This window comes from Polistes dominula, unplaced genomic scaffold, assembly GCF_049000335.1.
Source record: "Polistes dominula isolate Pdom_NZ unplaced genomic scaffold, Pdom_raw_medaka contig_83, whole genome shotgun sequence".
Classification (NCBI taxonomy): Eukaryota; Metazoa; Arthropoda; class Insecta; order Hymenoptera; family Vespidae; genus Polistes; species Polistes dominula.
In genome coordinates, this window is record NW_028301032.1 from 1085341 (window position 1) to 1105691 (window position 20351).

Consider the following 20351-nt stretch of genomic DNA (forward strand, 5'->3'; position numbering starts at 1 on the left):
TTTGATTTATATTCAATCAATTATGATTTTGAATTTTTTTTTATCGTTTAGTATAAATTTATATAATACAATTATATTCTAAACATTTTATTATTTATATATTCTTCGTTTTTAAATCGAACGAAAATTACGTATTAAAAAAGTTTAATTTGTTCACCCCCCAATAGATGGCACAAAATTCTATTATAACTGAGTAACAAAGAATATAAAACTATATAAATCAAAAGTGAACTTTTCATGTAACAAAATTCATCATAGTTCGCACCGTGACCACCAGTAGGCAATAGTATAGCATTCTACCTACTATCGCCCACTGCTAGTCTCAGTACAAACTAAGATAAACATTTTACCGACAGTTGCCGATAAAGAAGATTTATCGACCATGTAAAAAATTAGTTAGAACTAAGACCACCAGTTGGCGTTAGTTGTACAATACTAGTTATCTACTAGTACACAAACGAACTTTATCTATGAACTTTAATAAACACAAGAAGATGAATGCAACGTGTGTGTAAACTGCATGCAGGTGTTGCATGCGGAAAGATAAGCATACGTAAACTACGGAACCTGCTGTTACACTAATAACATATATCAATAATACAAAAAACATTTCTTTGAATGAAGATGAAGAGAAAAATATAAATAAGTTCTAAGATTAACACATATGGTATTTAATTAGTAAACATTATTGATTTGGAATTGTTGAACTGCAGACTGAATTTGTATATTTTGTCAGAAAAGAAAAAACATAGGTTAGGTTTTTCAGTCATGGCACAATCTACAGCCAGTGGAACGTCATCTCGACGATACATGAGAGAACATGACGTTAATGTATCATCTTCCTCACGTTACATGCCTAACGAATGGGAAACTAAAGAGGTACTATTATTAAACATTTATGAAACTATAATTTTACTTTTCATACATATTTATTGTTGCTACTATTTTTTATTAATTGTTGTTTTGATTTTGTAATCTTAGGCATTGCCACAAAGAGAATTGGAGGAAGCCAGAGCACGAGCAGCACAAATGGAAAAAACAATGAGATGGTGGTCAGATTGTACTGCCAATTGGCGTGAAAAATGGAGCAAAGTTAGAAACGAAAGGAACATGGCACGTGAAGAAGCCAAAGCACTTAGAGCTAAATTAGAAATTGCTATGAAAGATGCAAACACTTATAAACATGAATCACAAGAATTGGAATTGAAGAATGAACAGTTGAAAAATGAAATTGAAAAAGATACATATGTTGTTATTAAAACACGCAGGACACTTCAATCAACAAATATTCTCAGTGTTGGAATCTGATCCACAGTTGAGAAGTACACTTGGGATAGATGAATTGTTTGATTTTTACAATAACGCAGAGCAACAAGAAAAAGGGAGTCAAAAGGATGCATTGTCGTGTCAACGTTCATTTGAAGAATCCAATGTTAATTTGAGTTTTCATACCGCTTTACCAGATAGGGATATCGAAGAGTATGTACTTCAAGGTGCAGTACCAAAACATGCTGTAGAATTGTACAAAGAAGGTTCTTTGAGTACATTAGACAGAGATATTGCACAGTTAACTGTAGAATCATCAGGTGAAACTAAATCAGAAAAACGTCAATCTTCTATTGAAATGTACAATGAAGAAGTATTAGCTCAGAAACTTTCAATGTTGCAACTCAGGTTGGATGAAGCAACTCAAACTATTTATGATGAAAGAGTGTAAGTTTTTATTTAATTGATATCTTTATCTTTAAATTTTATCAATCAATTCATTTTATTATCATTTGTTTGTAGAGAAAAGAATTCATTACAAAGAGACATGGAAAAATTGAAATTGGAAGTTACACAGTTGCAAGATAAGTGTGTCGAACTTCAAGAAAGTAGAACGGAAGCTATGAGAGAACTTTTAGAATTAAAAGAACGATATCAAGATGAACTTAGCAGTACTCACAATGATTTGGTTGTAGAAACTTTAAGTATGGAAGGTATGGATCATAGATTGTCAGAATTATGGACAGAATTAGGAAAATTGCAAGCTGAAAATGCAGCTGAATGGGGTAAACGTGAACGTTTGGAGACTGAAAAGATTTCATTGGAGAGAGAAAATAAACAATTGCGTATTGAATTGCATGATTTACAAGAAAGACTGGAATCACGAAGATCTCGTCCACTTTCAACCACAGATATAGAATTGGATAGAAAATTATTACAACAAGAACTTTTGGATAGAAACAAGGTTTTATATTTTATACAATAAAATTTGTCTTATGTTTCTCGTATAAAAGAATTTTAACATTATTGACATTATTTCTTTTCATCAGGAATTGTCAGATATAAAACATTCCCAAACAAAGTTGAAAAAATTGTTGGGTGAGAAGACAACTGAATTATCACACGCGATGCGAAGATTGGAACAATATGAAGGAGAAGTTAAAAGAATTCGAGGAAGAGTTGATGAACTTAAAAAAGAATTATCTTCAGCTCAAGATGAAGTAGATGTTGCAACCAACAGTGTACGTAAACTACAACGAGCCAATGAAGATCTCGTAGAACAATTACAATCGGCTAATGTGCAATTAGAACATTTTAAAAACAGGTACATTATTATTTTCCATCTAACATTATTATATTTTCTAAATTAATCATATACGCTGCTTCATTTGTTAGTTCTGAAACAAGTGGAGTTAACAGGTCCGTGGAATCATTGGATAATAAATTAAACGACGATGAAGAATTATCCGATGGTATGATTTTTGTTCATTTGTCTTATGATATGAATTATAAAAAAGTTATGTTATGAAATGATATTTCTGTATTTATTGTTTTAGATTATGAAATAAATCAAGCCTAATAAAAAACGAACAGCATGGAAATTCAACATTGAACAATTCGTTTAGAAACTATAAATGGATTTTAACAAATCGTTAGGAGGTAAAAAAAAATAATTTATATTTCTTATATTCCTGTAATTTTAAGAATTTACTGACAACATTATTTCATTAGCAACTTTGTAAATGTATATATACATAGTTAATCAACACACAAACTAAGTTATATTATCCAATCATATTTTTCATGTTAAATGTAATTTTGAAAAACTCTGTGTGCATTTATAAGATTTTTATTTAAAATACGTTTAATTATTTTTTTAGAATTTTTTTTTTCTATTATTATTATTATTTTATTAATAAAATTCCTAATTGTTTTTTTTTTTTTTTTTTTTTTTTACTATTACTGTATATAATTTTTTTTATTTTTATATATATATATATACATATATATGTATTATTTTTGTTCTTTGTACATCTTTTTTTAAAAATTGTTTAGAGTTTATATATTTTTTTAAATAATTATTTGTATATCTATTATGTGTGTACACACTGTATATATTATAAGAAAAATTAATAACACACATATACAGAGGACACAGTTGCAACCTTTTTGAAAGACTTACTAAATGTACAAGTCATGATACCTGATTCGTATGGTTCAAACCCCGTATGTCAATGTTAAAAATGTAAGTAGAATATGATAAAGCAATGATTGCATTTACCTATGTGCCCGTGATTTTAGTGTTACAGTTACAAGATATATTGTACTAATAGAAATTAGATAACAAACCTTTATAGATGAACAAAAAAAACCATAATGTGTTACCTATAGTGAGAGTAAAAGTATTTTTAAATTATTGACTCGTCAAAAATTAGATTATGAATTGAATGAATAAAAGAAACAACAACAACCATATATAATAATACTCTTCACAATTATTTCGAATGTATTTTATTGATAATTATGATAAAAACATGCATTTATGTAATGCATTTTCTGATAGAGTAATATTATTATAATAATTATAATAATATTCGATGAAATTATGATGTTTATAATATAATAGTTTACATATATTTAAAAAAACGATTATATATATATATATATCACCTGTCTCTTCAATTATGCGTATTTTTATGGCAAAAAGCGATATATGAAAAAGAGGTTAACATACATACATATATATATATATATAAACTAAATGGACAATAAAAATTGAACTAATGATTAATATATAAAATAATACAATATATAAACTAATCTCTAAATATACACAGTGTGAGATTAATTAACACTTCATTGGTGTACCATCGGGATATGTTGGTACTTTAGGTTTACAAATTTTGGTTCTACCATTAGAACCGTATACAACGTTACAAGAAAATGTAAAATATCCACATGTGGATGATTTAGTATAATACCGATGTTCATATTTTTTCTGAGCATTTTTGTTATCATCTATTTTACCAGCAACACTGTTTGTTACAGTGTAATAACTTGGTCTAATTGATTTATCCAAATCACGTGTAAGAAAACCATTAGATGATGATCGAGTATGAGTTCGATCAATATTACTCTTAGAAATAGGAGTTCCTGTAAATCTAGCATAATTGTTGTGAAGTGAACGTGTTTCTGGACCAAGTGATTTGTTTACAATGGTTGTAGTATTTGGTTGTGCTGTTGGAATCAATGCAACAGTTTGTGATTGAGCTTTTCCATCACCTTTAGCAATTGTATCATCACCTGCAACTGACATTACTCTTCCACGAAAACCAGGTGGAACTGTATAACCTGGTAAAGATTGACCCGGTTCTAATCTGTCATCTTTTGATGGAATATTTGAGTCCTGTGTTACCCTAACATCGTACCGATTAGCATTACCGATTTGTATCATTTGGGATTGATGTTGATCTTCTTGTTTTATATTAGCTGGAAAGGCTTCTAAATTGATTGGAAGATTTTGTCTGGCAGATGAATCATAATCTTCATCTTCGTATTGATCTTCATATTCTTCCTCCTCATAAACTGGCTCGGCTGCGTGTTTATTATCTGTGGGTTGTTCCTTTCTATTCATTGAAATTTCTACTTTTTCTTTTGATACACCACTAATAACCGTTTGTCGAGAACTTGAACTTGCTTGTAAACCTTGCCTCTGTGCCTGAATACGATTAAAGTCAGCATCGTTTGGTACAGTCGTTACTTCCTTGTCGTCATTTCTGGATATCGATGGTATATTACTTGGTTTATACGGCCTATAAACTTCAGAATTAGTTAGATTAAAATTAAATGGTTTTCTAGAAGCTGCTGCGTCAGATCCTGACCCAGCTTGGGCAGCACCAGAATAAGTGATACCGTATTGAAACGATCCCTGTAATTGAGATTGGGATTGACCCCTATGAGTTCCACTTTGAGCAGACGCCGTACCACCACCACGGAAGGGAAGCGAATATTTTTCAACTTTGCTTTCATCTTTTAAATATGGTTGAAATCCAATCTGTGCTTGACTGGAAGTACTTCCTTCACCATTAGCTTGTGCATCCGCCATTCCACCTTTGGAACTGGCTTGCACCTGAGAATTTGTTCCATGATTCCAACCACTACTTTGTGCTCCCGTTGAGGTAGCACCAGAATCAGAATTTAATTGAACCTGAGCTTGACTCTTTCCACGACCACCAACACCTTCCGCATTACTAACCGCACCATCTTTGCCGCCACTTATTTCGGCATGAGCACTTCTATTAATATCACTGGTACCAGCTTGAGCCGAAAATGATGCAGAACCACTGTAAATACCAGACACTTGAGATTGTGCAGTACCCTTTCCGTATTTACCTTGGGCAGATGCACTTGTTTCTGTACCAGAATCAACTTGTTTTACGGAACTAGATGCTTGGCTATCTGCACTATCATCTTCTGCACTAGTGGCCGAAATAACTTTAGGTTTTTGATAATATTGTGACGCCTCTATGGCGCCTGTGGTACCAACACCTCCTGGATATTGACCGGGGATCGTTTGACCGCTGATTCCACCTGGATAGTATTGTTTGGTATCAGGATATTGTCCTGATGGATACTGTGCTGTAGGATATTGAGGGACACCAGGAATTTGAGCAGGGGGATACTGTCCGATTAATTGACCACCTCCTGTTGTTCCTGTTCCTGATACAACACCTCCTGGCATATATACACCCGAACCTGGATAAGCTCCACCTGTAGTAGTCATCCCGGGGACTCCACTTCCTGGATATACGGTTCCTGGTGTTATAAATCCAGTTACACCCGGTTGAGTTTGTCCACCTTGCGGAGTAACAATGCCAGTACCGCTAACTCCTGGTATTCCAGATGATATTCCGGGATACGTTATAGAAGTACCGACATCTGTTTTGGCACCTGTAACAATACTAGGAAAAATTCCTGCACCAGGAATTCCTCTTCCATCCATTATGGGAACTCTACCAGGATAAGCAGGACCTCCCGTTACAATAGTACCAGGTATTTCCACAGGATACATTCCTCTATCACCAACTGGAGAAACACCTGGATATGTACCTCCAACAACACCCGTTGTGCCTACTCTAGATGGAATTCCACCTGGATATGTTCCTGTCCCAGTACTAGTAGGATAAGAAACTCCTGAAATTGGAATCTTTAAAGTAAATAATTGCTTATAAGGCTATTATGTACTTTTAATATCGCAATTTATGTGTAATACCTGGTGGGTACTGTTCTCCTGGTCGTCGTAGTGTTTCTGGTGGAACACCTCCAGGATAAGTTGTCATAATTCCTGGAATAGGACCACTAGGATAAAGTCCACCACCTCCAGTTGGTAACCTTTCCGGTGCAGTGCCGCCCGGATATATTTGAGTTCCTCCTGTTGCTGTAGTTCCTATTACGGGGCCACTGGGATACGGTACACCACCTCCAGTAGGCCCAGTCCCAGGTACAGCACCTCCAGGATATACTCCAGCTCCTCCTGTTACTGTAGTGCCTCCTACGGGGCCACCAGGATATGCTACACTATCTCTAGTTGGCACAGTTCCCGGTGCAATGCCTCCGGGGTATCCTACACCACCTCCAGTTGGCACAGTTCCCGGTGCAACACCTCCGGGGTATGCTAAACCACCTCCAGTAGGCCCAGTCCCAGGTACAGCACCTTCAGGGTATCCTACACCTCCTCCAGTAGGCCCAGTCCCAGGTACAGTACCTCCAGGGTATCCTACACCTCCTCCAATAGGCCCAGTCCCAGGTACAGCACCTCCAGGGTATCCTACACCTCCTCCAGTAGGCCCAGTCCCAGGTACAGCACCTCCAGGGTATCCTACACCTCCTCCAGTAGACCCAGTCCCAGGTACAGCACCTCCAGGATATCCTACACCTCCTCCAGTAGGCCCAGTCCCAAGTACAGCACCTCCAGGGTATCCTACACCTCCTCCAGTAGGTCTAGTCCCAGGTACAGCACCTTCAGGATATACTCCAGCTCCTCCTGTTGTTGTAGTGCCTCTTACGGGGCCACCAGGATATGCTACATCACCTCTAGTTGGTACAGTTCCCGGTGCAACACCTCCAGGGTATCCTACAACACTTCCAGTTGGCACAGTTCTAGGGTACATTATACCTGTTCCCACTACAGTACCTCCAGGGTATACACCAGCTCCTCCTGTTGTAGTAGCTCCCGGTATGGTGCCACCAGGATACCCTACACCGCCTCTGATTGGTACAGTACCCCCTGGAGTACCTCCAGGATATACACCAGCTCCTCCTGTTGTTGTAGTTCCTCTTACAGGGCCCCCAGGATATGCTACACCATCTCCAGTTGGCACAGTTCCAGGTGCTACCCCACCAGGATACACTACACCAGTTCCTGGTACAGTGCCACCAGGATATGGTCTACCACCTCCTGTCGTTCCTGGTATGACACCTCCAGGATAAGTAGGAACTCCTCCCGGCACATATGCACCTGGATAAGTTCCACCTGGTACAATACCACTAGGATATTGTCCAGGTATTACGCTTCCCGGCCCAACCGGTCCAGTAGGATACGTTCCAGTTCCTGGTTTAATTCCTCCTGGATAAGTTTGCCATTCAGGGACAGTTTTTGGTCTCATAGTTCTAGGATATTGTTCAGTACCTCCTGTTGGTCCAGTCCCAGGTATCATACTTCCAGGATAATCTCCAGCTATCATCTTTCCTGGTGCTCCAACTCCCGGTCTAGTGACATACTGTCTATCTTCAGGTTGAACCTGTAATTTACCTGGGATTTGATCTACATGTACAGCATAATCCGGTTGATATCCTGGACAATCTTCGCATCCACTTCCGCTAGAAGACATACTTTGTGCTTGCCCCATACCGTTATTACCAGCTGAAATATTTCATTACGAATTACAAAAAGATATTTGTTAATCATTAAAACATAATTAGAAATAATCAAATGCATTACCAACAATTGCTCGAGACGATTGTTGAGTTGCTTCAGCTTCTGCTTTGCCTTCCGTTGACCCATCCTTACCAAGATGCAAATATTGCGATTGGGTTTGTCCACGGAATCTTCCACGAAATTGGGACGTTTGACGACGTGAACGAATTTTTTCAAAATCATCGTTCAATCTTTTTCGATTTTCCAATTGAATTTCTCTCTTGGCACGACCGATTAATGGCGCCAATACAAGATCCGATATTCTTTTGGATGATACATAATTTTCATCGATTATTTCGTTCAAAAATGGATCCATATTGTCTCTTGCCATTGGTTTATGTTTTTGTAAGAGATACATATCACGTCCTTGACAAAAATTTACTATACGACCTCCTGCTTTTCGCCATGCCTTATTTAAAAAAAAGAAAAAGAAAAGGTGATTAAACATTTTGATAATTGTATTATTCTTTATTATTAATAAATAATTGTTACCTCAAGTTTTGTTAATGTTTGATTTGGTACGTAAAGTATCGTTGAATATTTGTTCTCATGACGTTTTGTTGAAACATCATGTTGATTATTTCTCACATAATCTTCTTTCAATTTTTCCAAATAACAGATATTTTCTGTTCTATCTTTATAAGCAATGTATAACTGTTTAAAAAATAAACAAACGAATCCATTAATAATCTATCATTATAAATAACTATTACCATTAAAAAAAAACAAAAGAATGAAAAAGAAATTCAATTGTCAATTTACCGTTTCCTCATCGGTGAAAGTCCATTGTTTGTCGGTGAATTCTTCATCAAAGTTATCATTAATTGAACGATCAAAACGAGATTTTTCCTGTAAAGAGAAAATCAAATTTTTGTCATCAATCTTTCATCAAATTCGTTGTACTACGTTAATCAAGATCATAATTAAATATTAAAATGTTTCAATCAAATTTTTGTCATTTAATGTCTCATGAAATTCGTTGTACTACGTTAATCAAGATCATAATTAAATATTAATTTTAATTATGTTTGTTCAATTGTTATGTTAATTCATATATTTTTATGAATGAAATTTTTGTTATTAATCTTTCATCAAATTCGTTGTACTACGTTAATCAAGATCATAATTAAATATTAAAATATATGAATAAGTTTTTTGTTATTAATCTTTCATGAAATTTGTTGCACCACGTTAGTCAAGATCATAATTAAATATTAAAATATTTGAATGAAATTTTTGTCATTAAGGTCTTATGAAATTTGTTGTACCACGTTAATCAAGATCATAAATATTAAAATATATGAATGAAATTTTTGTCATTAATCTTTCATCAAATTCGTTGTACCACATTAGTCAAGATCCTAATTAAATATTAAAATATTTGAGTGAAATTTTTGTCATTAATCTTTCATCAAATTCGTCGTACCACATTAGTCAAGATCATAATTAAATATCTTCTCGAACTTTCACGATGTTATTTCATATCTTATATTTGTAACAATAATATTCTACATGGAAAGAAAGTAGGACTAAAAATAAAAAAAAAAAAAATGCGGGATAGACAAATCGGGAGCAGGCCAAGTAAATTTCATATCGGTTTGAAGTTTATCACTTCTTGAACTTTGATCTTCAAATATCACATAGAAACATTTTCTAGTAAAATGAATCAGATTTGTGATTCGTGTTAATAACCTTTCCCTTTTACTGTAAACTATGAATCACTTGTTAGTAACATTATAAATAATTCAAATACACACGTTTCATCATTCAATTAGAATATCAAACAATTATAATGAAATATTCAAATAAATTATTCATGATTACTTATTAAAAATAATAATTCTAAATATTTTCAAACAACAAAAAAAGAAATAATAATCATAATAATAATAATAATAATAATAATAATAATACGTATATAGTAATAGGATCGTATAAAATAATACGATTATTATAACTACTACCAACAATATTTTTTATGCTAACTCGTAAAAATATAACCGTAAGGTAATACTTTCTCAACAAGTTGAAATTAGATCAAATTTATCGTTAATTTAAAGTACCCTTCACTTTTAACACTAAACGTGCAACTTTTTGAACACGTCTTTCATTCAACAATTTTTCATTAAACTATTTATAGTTAATATTGAAAAGATAATACAACAAAAAAAGTGAGATAATATATGAAGGATTATATTAATAATAATAATAATAATAATAATAATAATAATAATTAACTTACAGAATAATAAGATAAAACTGTATTTATGAGGCAGATCAGTATAAATAAGATCAACCTCATGATTTAAGCTTCTTCTTCTTCTTCTTCTTCTTCTTCTTCTTCTTCTTCTTCTTGTTCAAGACACTTCTACTGTTAACTTCTACGTTTAGAAAGATCTTCTTCTTTGCTGGCAAGTTGTTTAACTCCCACTCTGTTCACTCCTTCTCCTCTTCTTATTCTTTTCCCACTTCCTCTTTACCACGGTTTCACTCATACTCTTAAATATTATACTTCATTGAACTATCATGTCAAATTTAATGTAATATTAATTGAAAAAAAAACAAAAAATTGAACAATTATATTAACTAATATAAAATGTTTATTTTAGAATTTTCTAAGATTTAATTATTTCATTTTAAATCAACATCGTTTAAATAATGCTGTCTTTTGTGATTTTATTCTTATACGAACTGATAGGCAAAAATTCTTAGAAGAAAATTGTTATCTATACACACGTTCACAGCTTCAGATCTTGTTACCTAAACTTATAATACGAATATATATGTGTTTTTACTTGACACAACCAAGATATTCTTTCAAGAAGACTGATAATTATTAATAATATAAAATATATAAATTTTGTATTAATAATATTAACATTATTTTATATATATATATAAATTAAATTATATATCAATTAAAGATAATATTAATTTAATTTTGTTTTTTAATTTAAATACATATTTTATTATTAATACAAAAATTAAAATGCTATCTCTTGTTTTTTTTTTTTATTTATGCAATTAATTTAATTCATATTAATTTTGTTCTATTTTTAAAGAGTATCATTTAAATAAAAGATATAATTGAAAAAAAAACAAAAAAACAAAAACAAAAATGGAAATATTAAGTGTACCAATTATATTTATTTTCATTGACATGAATCGAACTTAATGTTACTCAATAAAACGTTGTTGAATAAGAGAGAAACGTTTTGTAAACGATCGTCATAATTATCGATCGAAATGATTTCTTCTTCTTCTTCTTCTTCTTCTTCGTCTTCTTCTTCTTCTTCTTAGTTTGTCCTAATTTATTGTGTTCAATTCATTTATTAAATACAGCGAGACTAGCTGTTTATTTTAGTTCAAAGCATAACTAACGATCGTACGGTTCATCAATCAGATAAATGGGTAAAACCGATTAATAATAAAAATATAATAAAATGATTGACATATAAACTACTTTCCCTTTTTTAACTATTTCAAATATCTTTATGAATGATTTAATGTTATTTTTTATTTAAATAAATGATAGATAATAAAAATATATGTAAAAGATAATGCGTTATATATATATATATATACATATATGTATATATTTCTAATTGCGATGAACAAATAGTTTTACAATTCGTACAAAAAGTGATTAAAATATTCGCATAAGGCACTCTCTGGTACTACAAATGGCACGTACAATTATTTACAATAAACAGCTTATCGAACTGTCTTTAATACGACTACGTAAATTCTTCTTCTTCTTCTTCTAATTTTTCTAATACGACAAATATATTGGGAATGCTATTTACAATGTTTCGAGTTAAATGATTACAATTGATAAAATGTTTAAAATGAAGAAATAAAAATAAAAAGGATGAGTATCCTTTTTTCTTCTTCTTCTTTAATTCATCGATGATTGCAATTAAATCGATGATTTTTTCAAAAGTTATTTTTTTCTTTTTTTATGATCCTAAAGAACAATAAAAATTATTATAAAATAATTTTTCTATAATAATTCTTTTGACTAAATATATTTAAGTTTTTATTAATAACCGTTGCCACACTCGAGTTCTCATGGTAACCACCTCACTCGTGGCAAATTTCTACCTTACCGAGCTATGATAACATTCTTTTCTTGTTTCATACTTTTCAACATTTCATTTGCCAATTAAAAATAAATTTTTAAAAAAGAATTCTACAAAAAAAAGCAAAAGAAATTCGCATGAATAATTTTGAACGATGCAAAGGGGGTTACGCTCGTTGTAGCAAAACGGACTCGACTAGTTCACACTCAGATTCTTACCGACGGTCGGTAACGAATGAAACAAATGAAAATAAAAATTCTTAAATTATCATACAACTTAAAGATAAATCATCATACTTATACCACACATACAAACATTAACCTCTATTACAATTTTGTTTTGAATCACAGATAGAATACATTCGAGATAATTAATTATTATAATTATAAAGTATCTTATTTTAAATTGATGTTTAAACATTTCTACGGATTTATTTTCACGATTTCTTATTAGAAAATAATTATTAGATTATACTTATGAAATAATTTACAATTAATTCGAGCTAAATCTAATGTGACATTGTTTTTTTCATTTTTTTCTTTTTCATTCGAATTTATAAAATATTCGCGATCGCCATAACCTAATTTAAGGCAATTGGTAAATACTATTATTATACAGTTCTAATATCACTATGACTTCGCCAATGTTCTTTTTGTTTGTTTGTTTTTTTTTTTGACTAAGTACTCTCGTACGATTTATTTACAATCCGAGGCATCCTTTTTTAATCAGCTGCCTTGAAGAGCACGTGAAGCAAAACATTGTATCGATGAATTTTCATTCTAAACATTATTGTACCAATATGGCCGCTGTAATTCCATTCGAGATACATAATCGTGTATTTTGAAAAATATTTCTGCCAGTTCTGATAATTTTGAAGACATGATCAATCGTAATAAAAAAGAAGCACGCCATTTAAAAACAATATGATGATTATAATAATGTCTAGAAACGTTAAAATATTAGTAACAACTATTTTCTACATGGTCCCTAATTAGGAAGATACTTTAGACAATACTCGGTATATATATACACATAATGGTTTGTTTAGAAAAATTATTTTTAAAAAAATCAGCACATTGTCATCATAACGTGTCGGAAATCGATACCTTTTTGACAATCTAAATAACATAACCTAAAATATTGATTTCGGTCTTTCCCAATTTTACGCGATAGCTAAATTTAGTGTCATCGTAGTGGGGGGTGGTCTCGAGAAAGCAGAATTTCTCGTTGATTCGTTATAATCAAAATTATTGGATGATTTTTTAGGATCATTGAATCTACCCAAATGTTCTGGATTGGGTGATATCACCGAGGTTCTGATGACCATGCTTGAAACTATCTCAGTAGTTTTGTTATCTTGCGATTTCCCATGTAATTCTTTGAACATACGTTTGGCTGAAGGTGGTGAAGTGTCACATTCATTAACACCACTACCACCAGTGTGTTTGATGATAGCTGAAAATGCGGACGAATGACAATTTTGATCACGTTGAATAGACAAACGTGGAACTATAACACTGGTTGGTGATGCAGTCATACAGGAACTCGTTGTCGTTGTTGTTGTTGTTGTACTCGTCGTGGCCATTGCCGTCGTTTTCGTATTCCGTTGTTGTAAATCGTTGAAACTATCCAAAACTGTTGATACAGGCTCGTTCGTTCTAACCGTAGTTGTTGTTGGAGGTGTTGTTATCGATGATGATGATGAGGATGATGATAATGATGATGATGAATTCGTCTTTCGTTCGTTAGTTTCGTTTTTATCCATTGATGATTTATGATGAGCTCTCATACAAGATGATTCTTCGTGTTTGTAAAGATATGATTTTAAAGCAAACGCTTTACCACATCTAGCGCACACATGGGGTTTCGTGTTAGAATGCGTTTGTATGTGTGCGCGTAAATTCGATTTGTCGGCGAACGCTTTGTTACAGATCGTACATTTAAATGGTTTCTCACCTATCGTTGATAAAGACAAACAAAATGGAACATAATTGTAAGAAGATGATTTTATTGAGATTAAATTTTTAAATGCATATATAGAATAAAATAATAATTTACCTGTGTGCGTGCGTATGTGTCCTTGAAGCAACCATGGCCTGGAAAAGCACTTGCCACAATAATGACACTTGCAACCCTGATTATGTGTCCTAACGTGCATACTGAAGGCAGGCATACTGACATAAACCTTGTCACAATGTGGACACCTCCTGGCCTTCTTGTCACCCAATGATCTGTGAGTTTGCCTGTGTCTTGCAAGATTTGACGATGTTGAATACTTTTTCCCACAATCAGGACACTCGTGATCCTCGTTATCCTCATTTTTTGTTGTTTCCACGTTACTCTGAATAGTTCTACGTATTTGTTGAGCAATAACAGGATTTGGTTCACTGACATTATTTGTCTTTGTTGATAATTCAATTTTCTTCTCAGTCGGTAAAGTAATTTCTTCTCGTAAATGATGCGTTTGACTATTATTATTATTATTATTATTATTGTTATTATTATTATTATTATTATTATTATGATGATTTCTATGATGAATACGTTGATGATGAGGTGACAGTCTTTTAATTCCAACTACCTCTTGTTCATTTTCAATATTCTCGTAGAATAATCTACTTTTTTCCAAACTTTGTTTATCCTCAAGTGTAGTTCGCCGTTCCTGAATTCTTTGGGGTTGATGATGAAGATTATTATTATTATTATTATTATTATTATTATTATTATTATTATTATGATGGTGATGATAATGATGATGATCTTTAGATCTGGGTACAATAGTTCTATGACATTTATCAACGGTTTCGTTAAATCTTGGTGAACTTGATCGTTGATAGATCACATTGTTAGGATGAATTAGGGTACCAGCTGCTGCAGCAAGGCTAACTTCCGCAAGTTTCGTAAGGTTGTACAATTCTTCAGGACATTCCGAGGAGGTCTCGCTACCGCATTCGCTAGCACCATCGGAAGTAGGCTGAACACTGCCATATTCTGCTAACCTAACCCCTCGTTCAGGACTTTGACCTGTGGTATATGAAAAAGAAATAATAAAATGTTCATTGTTCTTGTTTTAGTTTATCATTTAGAATATTTGTAGCATTTATCTTTGTCTTCGTGCGTTCAACGTACTCGTGAACATATATTATCAGATGGTTTAACATCGAAAACGTTGAAAGCTCGAGTGTTAACAATACCAAGTTGGATCTGGCAAACTTCCAATACCGAGTCTCGAACTCGCATAAATTCCTATCGACAACCACCAACTTTTTTTTCCTGTCTGTGTTTCTTTCTTTTTACCAGTCACGTAAAGTAAGAAACGGAAGTAAGGTTAGTTTTGAGATAATCTTGATAACGATAGGATTACTCGTATTATTCTCAAAATAAAAATGTGATTTATCGATGCTTTTAAAACTCTACAGGTGGTTTGTGTGTATATGTATTATCTGTGTGTGTGTGTTCGACGTTAAATAAACACGAATTGAATCACTCGAATTACATACTTTTGGATTAGTTTACATTAGATCAACAAAAGAGAAAGAAATAATCCTGTATTGTTCATTTGTTTAATCATTTGTTGCTTTTTGATCGTTGGAAAGTTTCTTATGTTAACTTTTTGATAGAATTTTATCGTTTCCGTTAACCGTGGTATACACTGCTGCTTTTTATAATATCAACCAAATGGGATTTTGGTTATGAGCAGTAAATCCGAGCAGTAAATTTTAGGATGGTTCGTGAAACACGTAAAGCAAAGCAAAGCAAAGCAAAGCAAAGCAAAGCAAGGCTAGGCATGGCAAAGCAAGCGCAAGCACTTTCGAGAGCTTTTGCTTCGCAGCTCCGTTTTTGGGGAGAACGGAAATAGCGTGCTTCATTTTCTTTCTCACTCTATCTAATTCCGCGTATTTTCGAACGCGTGTGTGCGTGTTGCTTGAGCTTGTAAAAGAGCTTTGGAGGGGTTGACGGTATGTATGCGTTCGTAAGAATTTTGTGTGACGCATCTAGTATCCATACTATTCTTAAATCTTGAAAATATTCAACTCTAATTTATAATTATTAGTTAAAAAACATGAGTTTTATATTCTTTATCTGTTTTTATGCTTATCAAGTTGTATGAAAGCTTCAATTCATTGATTTATTGAATTTATTAGATGATATTCATTGATTTTGACAAATATCAATTTAATTTTGATTATTTTTGATTAGGTACTCAGAAACAAAGGTTTTTAATTCTAATTCTAACTTAAAAACAACAACCCTTTTATAATATTTAAAATAAAAATCAATCAAAATAATTCACAATGTTTAAAAATAATTAATCCTAAGTTATTTTATTCACCAAAGATGCAAAGATAAATGTTTTCTAATTTAATCTGAACATTAATTAAATTATTTCAAGATAAAATCAAAATAAAAAATATTCGCACCTCCAGCGGAAGTATCGAACTCCTCCTCGACGCCGTTGTATCGGCGATGAGTTATCAGAAAAGCTCTCGGCATTGTTTTTTCTAGTTTTTTTTTCTTCCCCTTCTTCTCTTTAGTTCTTCTTCTTATCTTCCTACTTCTTCTTTTTCTTCTTCTTTTTTTTTCACCACTTGATATATTTTTTTTCAAAGTATCACACAAACCATGATTGGTTTATCCTCCTTTTAACTTTTCGAACAACAAATTATTTTTGTGATTGAACAAAATTACACATTGAACTCAACACACGCGAATTCTTTTTTCTTTTTGTTTTGTTTTCTGGTCAAATCAAAATTATCCTCCCTTCAAAGAAAAAAAAGAAGAGAAAAATGATTAAAATAAAAAACAGAGTAGAACGAGGGGTTGGTTGATTGGTTGATTGGTTTATTGGGCATGGAAGAAAAAAAAATCAGTGAAATGAAATTTGCCGTTTCGACGATGACGACGTGAATGGTAAAAAAAAAAAAAAAGATAAAAAAATAAATAAAAAAAAAGAAGCCCTCCTCGCGCGTTGTGTTTTTTGAATTCGTCGGAGGGAGGGGGGTCACAGGGGTTGCGTACGCCTCGACAATTTCGGGCGCAATAGTTCCTCTGGCTAAGTTTCGGGGCTACATATAGGAGCGTAACACCTCCCTTACTCCACTCTGCCCTTCATCCTCCACCTCTTTACCTTCTTCTTCTTCTTCTTCTTCTAGCACCACCACCACCACCACTTCTTCATCGTCTTCTTCTTCTTCTTCTTCTTCTTCTTCTCGTTCAGCTGGCGGAGTAGCTGCTAAACGTGTGTGGTGTATTCCTTCATACGTTGAACATCACACATCTGTGTGCATATAAGTGTACACTGTCCCCTTCACCCTTCCTCACTTCCCCATCCCCTATTTTATGTTCAGGGTGTGTATATCTATGTATTATAGGATTTAAATAGTATGTGTGAGTTTTCTTTTAACTAATATGCGAATTCTCATCATAGTTCTTCACATGTACACCTATTATTTTTTAATGTGAGATACTTGAGAATATTATAATTGACCAATGATGAACTAGGATAGTGTTTGCAACATTCTATCACCATTATTATTCTACAAACTAACCCTTCTTCATCTTATTTATTGTTAAACATCCGGTTTTTTTATATTCGCGTAGGCGGCAGCTATTTTTTTCTTTTCCTTTTTTGTTTTTGTTGTTGTTATTATTATTATTATTGATAAAAGGGATTATTTATACGAGGACTTTGTATGACCTCGAAGAAAATTGTCCACTCGTTTTTTTCTCTCTCTTCTTCTTCTTCTTTTTCATTTCTTTTTTTTTTCGTTCCTTTTTGTATCTTTGTTCCGGTGTTGGAAGTTCGAGTCATTAAATAGAAGCGAGAGATAATTAATAGCACGCTTGGGATAGATAAAAATATCGAGGATCGAAGAAGAAGGAAGGGTACACCCTTAACGTTAATGGAAATATGTATTTTTAAAAGAAAAAAAAATACTACTACTGTTTTTTATTTTTTTTTTTTTTTTTGAATATCGAAGATTCATTTATTTGTTGAAAGAAAAAATCAGCTGAAAAATGTTCCACCGATTTACTTTGGCTATTTTTTTTTTTTTTTTGAATATCAAAGATTCATTTATTTGTTGAAAACAAAAAATCAGCTGAAAAACGTTTCACAGAGTTCATTGCTGATTTTTAAAAAGCCACCTATCGGCAAAATCTGCAAACATTTATTTACCAATCCAATACTTTGGTTTTTTTTAAATATCAAAGTTTCATTTATTTGTTGAAAACAAAAAATCAGCTGAAAAACGTTTCATAGATTTATTGGATTGGTAATTGAGTCATTTGGTGAGTTTAAAAAGCCACCTATCGGCAAAATCTGCAAATCATTTATTTGCCAAGCCAATTACTTTGGTTTTTTTTCCCTTAATTTTTCAATAATTCATTTGGTATAATATATTATTTGTTTAAATATAAGAACAAGGATAATTTTACGTTTATATATATATATATAGGATGATACTTTTTGACACGGATCAACGAGTTGTGCATCAGGAAAAAAAAAACTTGATAAAGGTTACACACATGGGATGTACACTCCATAAAGATCGATTTTTCTATTATGAAATTATTGTTCTCGGTCATTGCGATGATTCGTTGTTTAAAAAAAGAAAATTTATAATAAAAATAAATTTTTAAATTTATTCTTAACTCTGAAAGAACAACTCGTAATAATTTAAAATCAATTAAAAGAAAATATAGGAAAAGTGAATCCTAGGATCAGAAAGAAGAAGAGGAAGAGGAAGAGGAAGAAGGGTCGTCCCTTTTGACGTTGAATCGATGGCACGCGTACAAGCTCATTAACTTTTACGGTGCCCAATGTACGAATAGAAAAAAAAACAAGAAGGGTATTTTTTTGGTCTTCCTCATCCCATTCGGCTTCTTTAACTTTGAAAATGAAAATAAAATGGAGCTACGATAACTTAAAAAAAAAAAAGAAAAAAAGTAAAAAGTAATGCAGCAAAGCTGGTAAGATGTGTGATTCATCAAGAAGACATATACACCCATACAAACACATATACATTTACAAGCTTTTTGCTGAAGAGAAGAGACGAGTGATACTTCCAGGAGAGGTACGGTCATCGGAGTTGCAAATGTCTCCTAAAATTCCAAGAAACATGTAAAGTTCTTACAAGAATACACAGGGTTGAAATTTGATCTTACTTTGGTGTGTGTGTTATAATAGATTTTATCATCAATACAAAAATATAAACTAATTTATTAATTTTTAATAATAATTATTATGATTTTATTAGGTTATATATTATTACGTATATAGGTTAGGTTATATATTATTATATATAGATTAGGTTACATTTATATAATTAAAATCAATTTTAATGATAACTATTATGATTTTATTAGGTTGTATATTATTACGTATATATAGGTTAGGTTATATATTATTAATATGTAATTTTTAATATTAGGTTATATATTATTATACATAGGTTAGGTTACATTTATATAATTAAAATAAATTTTAATGATAATAATTATGGTCTTATTAGGTTGTATATTATTACATATAGGTTAGGTTATATATAATAAATATATATAAGGTAATGTTAGGTTATATACCATTAAATATAGGTTAGGTTACATTTGTATAAATAAAATCAATTTTAATAATAATAATTATGGTCTTATTAGATTACATATGATTCTATATAGGTTAGGTTACATATTATAAGTATATAATATATTTTCTTTCTACATAATACGTAAATCAAGAGACAATAACTTTACCAATAAATCAAATAATTACTTTTGGACACTTATATCATGAAAAATGTAACAACATGTTGCTTTTCTCTTAAGTTTAAAGGTTCTCGATCGAAAGTGCGAGATAAAAAGGTAGATACTCGCGTTTGTCTGGCACACCGATCGTTCTTCCGTTCAAAATAGAACTTCTTCTCCTTCTTCTTCTCTTATTTTCTTTTTCTTTCGTTTTCAATCCCGTTGTGCGTCAAGTGATAGCAACCAAGCAACGAAGCAAGCAAGCAAATGCTTTGGCAAAATGT

The 20351-nt window shown here is 32.1% G+C and overlaps 3 protein-coding genes across 5 annotated transcripts; 1 reads left to right on the forward strand and 2 right to left on the reverse strand.

The window, feature by feature from the left end:
- The first annotated feature begins 488 nt into the window (after positions 1-488).
- On the forward strand, positions 489-4098 carry LOC107069342 (coiled-coil domain-containing protein 102A). Its single transcript, XM_015326582.2, is given in 7 exon segments — positions 489-879; positions 982-1236; positions 1238-1713; positions 1789-2230; positions 2316-2590; positions 2662-2738; positions 2823-4098. Coding segments are annotated over 7 exon segments (1659 nt in total). The 5' UTR covers positions 489-768; the 3' UTR covers positions 2846-4098.
- LOC107069341 (uncharacterized) lies at positions 3234-11184 on the reverse strand. 3 transcript variants are annotated; one of them, XM_089174339.1, is made up of 7 exons: positions 10485-11184; positions 9005-9091; positions 8735-8896; positions 8267-8651; positions 7955-8188; positions 6539-7891; positions 3234-6459 (listed from the first exon to the last, which is right to left on the reverse strand). In XM_089174339.1, exons 1-7 carry the CDS (start codon positions 10542-10544, stop codon positions 4115-4117), a joined length of 4626 nt encoding a protein of 1541 aa, XP_089030465.1. In that variant the 5' UTR covers positions 10545-11184; the 3' UTR covers positions 3234-4114. The 3 variants fall into 3 exon arrangements, with proteins under 3 accessions (XP_089030465.1, XP_089030464.1, XP_089030463.1); XM_089174338.1 differs by having other exon boundaries at positions 6539-7399; positions 7460-8188; XM_089174337.1 differs by having other exon boundaries at positions 6539-8188; positions 10485-11182.
- Positions 11185-11793: 609 nt separating this feature from the next.
- Positions 11794-17484, reverse strand: LOC107069339 (uncharacterized). Its single transcript, XM_015326577.2, has 3 exons — positions 16746-17484; positions 14383-15348; positions 11794-14280 (listed from the first exon to the last, which is right to left on the reverse strand). The coding sequence occupies exons 1-3, from the start codon at positions 16816-16818 to the stop codon at positions 13487-13489; spliced, it is 1833 nt and encodes a 610-aa protein (XP_015182063.2). The 5' UTR covers positions 16819-17484; the 3' UTR covers positions 11794-13486.
- Between the last annotated feature and the right edge of the window lie 2867 nt (positions 17485-20351).

What these genes read in the sequence shown, in the direction of transcription:
- LOC107069339 (XM_015326577.2), bottom strand. Translation starts at nt 16,818, where the DNA reads ATGCCGAGAGCTTTTCTGATAACTCATCGCCGATACAACGGCGTCGAG. An exon ending in GTTCGATACTTCCGCTGGAG is followed by an intron (nt 15,349 to 16,745) that starts GTGCGAATATTT and finishes CATATACCACAG; the next exon opens with GTCAAAGTCCTGAACGAGGG. An exon ending in ACACATACGCACGCACACAG is followed by an intron (nt 14,281 to 14,382) that starts GTAAATTATTAT and finishes TATCAACGATAG; the next exon opens with GTGAGAAACCATTTAAATGT.
- LOC107069341 (XM_089174337.1), bottom strand. Translation starts at nt 10,544, where the DNA reads ATGAGGTTGATCTTATTTATACTGATCTGCCTCATAAATACAGTTTTA. An exon ending in AAACATTAACAAAACTTGAG is followed by an intron (nt 8,652 to 8,734) that starts GTAACAATTATT and finishes TTTTTAAATAAG; the next exon opens with GCATGGCGAAAAGCAGGAGG. An exon ending in AGGAGAACAGTACCCACCAG is followed by an intron (nt 6,460 to 6,538) that starts GTATTACACATA and finishes TTCCAATTTCAG; the next exon opens with GAGTTTCTTATCCTACTAGT.